At 39.8% G+C, this 6,444-nt stretch overlaps 1 protein-coding gene across 1 annotated transcript in view; it reads left to right on the plus strand.

Moving 5' to 3' along the window:
* TFB2M (transcription factor B2, mitochondrial) overlaps positions 1 to 6,444 on the plus strand; it is a 21,653-nt gene that overhangs the window by 7,238 nt on the left and 7,971 nt on the right. The window contains exons 3-5 of the mRNA XM_006756043.2: positions 724 to 874; positions 1,463 to 1,611; positions 3,680 to 3,769. Of these exons, the coding sequence (XP_006756106.1) occupies positions 724 to 874; positions 1,463 to 1,611; positions 3,680 to 3,769 (390 nt within the window). The remainder of the gene's footprint in view (positions 1 to 723; positions 875 to 1,462; positions 1,612 to 3,679; positions 3,770 to 6,444) is intronic.

The raw sequence follows: 6,444 nt of genomic DNA on the forward strand, positions 1-6,444 counted from the left end.
TCTGTGCATGACGGTGGGCGGCGCCCCAACTCCCCAATCGGCCCTGCTCTGAGCCCAACCAGGGGCTGCACTTAGTGATTGGGCCTGCCCTCTGCCATCCGGGAGCAGGCCTAAGCCAGCAGGTCGTTATCTCCCGAGGGGTCCCAGACTGCTAGAGGCACAGGCCGGGCTGAGGGACCCCCCCTTCCCCCGAGTGCACTCTAGTTGTCTAATAAAAGGTTAATATGCTAACTAGACTGGGTCGACCGGCCATCTTCCAGATGTCCGAATTCCGGATAAAGCCATGGTGGTGGGGGCCAAGGCAGAGGCAGGTAGGGGTGATCAGATTGGCAAGGGAGGGTTGTTGGGGGCAACCAGGCCGACGGGAGGTCAGTTGGGGGCGACCAGGTCAGCAGGGGAGGGCAGTTGGGGGCGACAAGGTCAGCAGGGGAGGGCAGTTGGGGGTGACCAGGCTGGCAGGAAAGGGTAGTTGGGGGCATTAGGCAGGCAGGTAGGTGAGTGGTTAGGAGCCAGTGGTCCTGGATTGCGAGAGAGATGTCTGACTGCTGGTTTCGAACATCCCCCGAGGGGTCCCAGATTGGAGAGCGTGCAGGCCGGGCTGAGGGACACTGGGGCGCCTCCCCCCCCCAACCTCACCGCATGAATTTCATGCACCGGGCCTCCAGTATAGGATAATATTGCATAACACTAAAATATCTTAACATTTTATCTGTTTCTCTTTAGTCCCTAGGAAAAAAGCTGGGTGGAAAACTACATGTGCTCCACTGTGACTTCTTTAAACTGGATCCTAGAAGTTTTGGAGTAATAAAACCTGTTGTGAATTCAAAGTTGCTTTTTAAAAAATTTGGAATAGAAACACTTCCTTGGTCAAAAGGTAATTTTTGTAATTTACTAAAACAAATACCTTATAATTTGCCAGCTATCTCTAGCAGTGTACCTGCTTTGTTGATGAGGTTTGTGTGCAGATATGTATTGTACAATTTATGCTCAGATGCTCTTAAGCTGATTTTTTTTAAATCCTCACCTGAGGACATTTTTCCATTGATTTTTTTTTTAGAGAGAGGGAAAGACAGAGAGAAATATCAATGTGAGAGAAACATCGATTTGTTGCCTCTTGCATGCGCCCTGACCGGGGCCCGGGCCTGGGAGCAGCCTGCAGCTGAGGTACGTGCCCGTGACCGGAATCGAACCTGGGACCTTTGGGTTCGCAGGCTGACGCTCTAACACTGAGCCATCCCGGCCAGGACTCTTAGGTTGACTATTGCTTTCCCCTCAGCTAGACACAGTAATCTGAGCAGTTGTGCCAAGGCCAAGTTCCATATCATGGAGACATGTTGAGGCTTAGTTTTAATTGAAATAAAATTTATATAGTTTGTTAACTTAGTTTGACTCAATACAATATAGTCACAGGAAAATAGTGTTAAGAATTTATTCAGATATTTTTTGCTTGTATACTTAACAGGTATCCCTTTGAAAGTCGTTGGAATCTTCCCAACTAAAAATGAGAAAAAGATGATTTGGAAAGTTTTACATGACATATATTCCTGTACTTCTATATATAGATATGGACGAGTAGAACTAAATTTTTTTTTTAATGAACTGGAATCCCAGGTAGGTGTCTAACAAGTACTTGACTAGTATTGTATCTTAAAAGACTTCTGTAATTTTTCTCTAGTCCTAATCTGCATGATTTTATTTGGGGCTCATGACAGAAATGTTACCATTTTAACTATTTTTAAGTGTGCAATTCAGTGGCATTAAGTACAGTTACCTTGTGGTACAACTGTTACCACCACCTATGTCTTCTCAGAACTTGTTCATCATTCTATATTGGAACTCTGTGCCAATAAACACCAACTCCACACATTCCCCTCCCGTGAGCCCCAGCTATCATTCTACATTGTCTCTATGAATTTGACTATTCTAGGTACCTCATATAGTTGGGATTGTACAGTATTTCACTTTTTGTCTGATTTATTTCACTTAGTAATGTCTTAGGGTTCATTCAAGTTGTAGCGTGTGTTGGAATTTCATTCCTTTTTAAGACCAAATATTCCATTGTTCACACACCATGTGAACACACACACACCATCTTTGTTTATCCGTTCATCTGTCAGTGGACACGTGGGTTGCTTCCACTTTTTGGTTATTGTGAATAATGCTGCAGTGAACATCGGTGTGCAAGTATCTCTTTGAGTCCCTGCTTTCAATTATTTTAGGTATATATCGAGAAGTGAAATTGCTGAATCATATGCTAATTCTTTTTTTAATTTTTTGAGCAGCCACCATACTGTTTTTCATAGTGGCTGCCCTATTTTATACACCATAAGCAATGCACAAGTGTTCTGGTTTCTCCACATTCAACCCTTGCTGTTTTCTGTGTTTTTTTTTTATACCCATCGTAATGATTTAAAGTGGTATCTCATTGATGTTTTGAATTTTCATTTTCCTAAATGATTAGTTATGATGAACATCTTTTTTGTGGTTATCGATAATTTGTATTTGGAGGAATTATCAGGTTGTCTATTTTTTGGTTGTTGAGTTTTAGGAGTACTTACATACTCTTGATATTAATCCCTTCTGTGGTATCTGATTTGCAAATATTTTCTCCTGTTTTATGGGATACCTTTTTACATTGTTATGGTGTCTTTTGATTTAGTCCCAAAGTTTATAATTTTGATGATGTCTAATTTGTAGTATTGGTATCTTATCAATATTAAGTCTTTCAAGCCATTAACACAAAATGTCTTTTCATTTATTTGTGTGTGTTTTTTAAATTTTTTCAGCAGTGTTTTGTAGTTTTCAGTGTCAGTGGAATTGTTTTCTTAAGTTCCTTTTCAGATTGTTTATTGTTAGTGTAGTGTGTATTGCTGATTATTGTGTGTTGACTTTGTATCCTTCAACTTCGCCGAATTCCTTTATTCTGACAGTTTTTGTATGTGGAATTTTTACTTTTTAGGCTCTCCTTTTAATTCACTGATATAGAAGGTCCTCCTGAAGTCCTTGATGTTGCCTTGATAATGTTTTTCTGCCCAGAATGCCTCCTGTTATTAATCTTTTAATCCACTGTAATGGGAGATATTTATTTGTATGTAACAGCTGTGGTTAGGATAGTGGGGCCGGAAATGAAGGGATGATTTATTGACCACTGACTGTCTGTGGAGCAGAGTAGGGGTCAGGGAGAGCAGGGGTCTCAGGACCTGGCTGTACGTATAGTGTACAGGAAAGGATGAAAGGAAGAGAAATAGGAAATGCCTTTTCAGTTTCCATTTTGTGGCTAGAATGTCCTAATGCTTCTTTTACTATGGTCTTTTCACACGAGGTTTCCTCTCTCTGAGGTGTCTTTCAAGTATCAATCTAGGCAATTTTGACTCAAAATTTAATGGCCATCTGGCACATACTTCTAACATACCTGTCCTCCACAAAACATTTTTGTGTATTTTTTCTTTAGTGAGATTTTGGAATCAGCATTGTGTTCTATTTTAAGTGTCCATGATGATATAGTTCAATATGAAAATTTAAAAGGCCTTTCTCTTCTTTGAAATTGTTACAGTTAAGATTTTATGTTCTACTTTTCTTTAATTTCTAGAAACTATTAAGGTATTACTATTAAGACAACATTTGGTTTTGATTGATTGTAGTTTTGTATAACAAGTACCTTCTATTTTCCTCCTCCTAGAGGATGATGGCAAGCCCCCTGAACCCTAACCTGTACTACGCATTAAGTGTGCTCTGGCAAGTAGCTTATGATGTGAAGCTTCTGCATACGGTGAGTAGAGACCTTTGAATTTCAACAGACGGGGGAAAAAACAAGACACTAATACAAAAATTTAAACAGGGAGATTGATTGCTTTCAGAGAGCTTACATGTTAGTGAACAGTGAATGGAGAAAAATTCAAGATTACTTTTATTATTTTTCCCAACTGTGGAATATACTTTTTTTTAGTATGTTTTTATTGATTTTTAGAAAGAGAGGAAGGGAGAGGGATAGAAACATTGATCAGAGAGAAGCATCATTGATTGGCTGCCTTTTGCATGCCCCCTACTGGGAATCGAGCGCGCAACCCAGGCATGTGCCCTGAATGGGAATTGAACCAGTGACCTTTTATTTCGTCGGTAGACGCTCAACCACTGAACCACACCGGCCAGGCTGTGGTATATACTTTGTCCTGTTTTTGTCAGAAATATTTCTTTTCTTTTACTATAAAAATAATATATGTTCATTTTAAGACTGTAAGACATGTAAAAGAACAAAAGAAGAATAAAACAAAATCACTACAGTTCTACCATCCAGGTGTCACTATTGTTGACATTTGTGGCATATTTTTACTCTTATTTTTTTATGATTTGTTTTCTTTATATAGTGAAGATTATATTATTTTGTAACTTATTTTTTTTCCACTTAATAGCAAATACTTAATTAAAAGTTTTTTCCCTTGTCACTGAACTTTTTAAGTTTTTAATGGCTACTGTAACACTTCGTTATAGAGCATCCCTGCCCCCATTGTTTTTTTAGTTGTTAGATTATTTCGTTTGAATTTTAGCTTTGGTTCCAATTCTTTTTTTCTCTCCAAAGCATCTGAGATTCTTAGGCTGTCTCTCTGTTCCTTGTCTTTTGTATCAGTCATACTCTGACTGTTTTCCTATATTCCCAGAAATGTGTTCACGTTTAGCCTCCGTTGCTGTCCCAGCTTTCTGTCTGCACTGTATATTGTCATCTTGGTGTGGCGTTCTTGGTTCCTCTAACAGTCTTTCTCCCCCGAGTATCTCCTTTCATTCTGTGGGCTTTTCCTCGCAGCCGCTTTCCTTTGGCTTTCCACTCGTTCCTTCATCGAGGCTCCCTGAGGACCAGCTTTCAGGAATCCTTCTTTTCTTGTTCTGCAGTATCTGTTTTCAGAGGCCCTTGGTTGAGTTTTGCCATTGAGTAACCTCCAGGAAAAGAGATCTTTGTGAACACAGCACTTCAAGCATTTGTCCATTGTGTATCTACAACCGCAGGGTCAGTTGTGGAACTCAGGTTTCCTCTCCTGTGGCCTGGTAGATGGGGGTGCAGCCTCCTCGGTACCCAGTGCTGTGAATGGGCCTGAGTGGGGGGGAGCTGTGGGACCCACTGCACGCTGCGCTGCTCTGCCTTCCTCCGCGTGGTGACATTCCTGGAACGGCGAGAACTTTACACATGAGCACAATTGAATTTTCCTTCCACTTCAGTTGCCACTTTTTTGACAACACCCTTTTTGAATCAGTATTGTAAGTTTTAGTCTTTGAGTCTTTGTCAGATCCTGTTTTAAACCACTCTTATTTTGGAATTTAATCTGTGTATATATCTTTTTAAATTTTTGGTTGGGTCATCTTTTAAAGTTATTTCACATACAAATTTGTACGTACAAAAGTTAGATACAAAAAAGTGATCTTTTTTAAATTGACGGAAATATCTTGTGTATCTCCTAACAGTGATGGCGAACCTGTGACACGCGTGTCAGAGGTGACACGCAAACTCATGTTTTTTCTTTGTTAAGTGGCATTTAAATATATAAAATAAATATCAATTATATAAGTCTTTGTTTTACTATGGTTTCAAATATCAAAAATTTCTATATGTGACACGGCACCAGAGTTAGGTTAGGGTTTTTCAAAATGCTGACATGTCGAGCTCAAAAGGTTCGCCATCACTGTCCTAACATGTCCCAACATATTCAGATGAGTTTGAATAATAGGCTTTTCCACTAAGGTAGAACAAAAATATCCTTAATATGACCTGATAACACCTACACTGATTGTGACTCTAATATCGAAATGTTGGTTATTAAAAATTATAACTTGAGAACCTATTTATGTAATAATATTAAGGGTAACTTTCTTTTATCTAAATAAGTAATAGAGTTACCAATATTGTGATTGGCCTTCAATTTTCCTTTTTCTTTATTTAAAGTATCTTTATTATTATTTTTTTCGGATTGATCTTAGAGAGGGAGGGTGGGAGAGAGAAAGAGAAACATTGATATGAGAGAGAAACATCAATCGGTTGTCTCTGGCACATGCCCCAACTGGGGATCAAACCTGCAACCTGGGGTCTGTGCCTGGGGAATGGAACATGCCACCTTGTGGTGTGCAGGACACACTCCAACCAACCGAGCCACATCAGCCAGGACTGATTCTCCTTTTCTTTATCCAAAAAAGAAAAGAGAGAGGTATGTGAATTAACTGTTACATATTTTCCTTTAAACCAGCCGTGGGCAAACCATGGCCCGGGGGCCGGATCCGGCCCGTTTGCAATGAATAAAACTATTGAAAAAAAGACTGTAACCTTTTATGTAATGATGTTTACTTTGAATTTATATTAGTTCACACAAACACGCCATCCATGCTTTTGTTCCGGCCCTCCGGTCCAGTTTAAGAACCCATTGTGGCTCTCGAGTCAAAAAGATTGCCCACCCCCAACCCATG

The sequence above is a fragment of the Myotis davidii genome, unplaced genomic scaffold (assembly GCF_000327345.1).
Source record: "Myotis davidii unplaced genomic scaffold, ASM32734v1 scaffold333, whole genome shotgun sequence".
NCBI classification, from domain to species: domain Eukaryota; kingdom Metazoa; phylum Chordata; class Mammalia; order Chiroptera; family Vespertilionidae; genus Myotis; species Myotis davidii.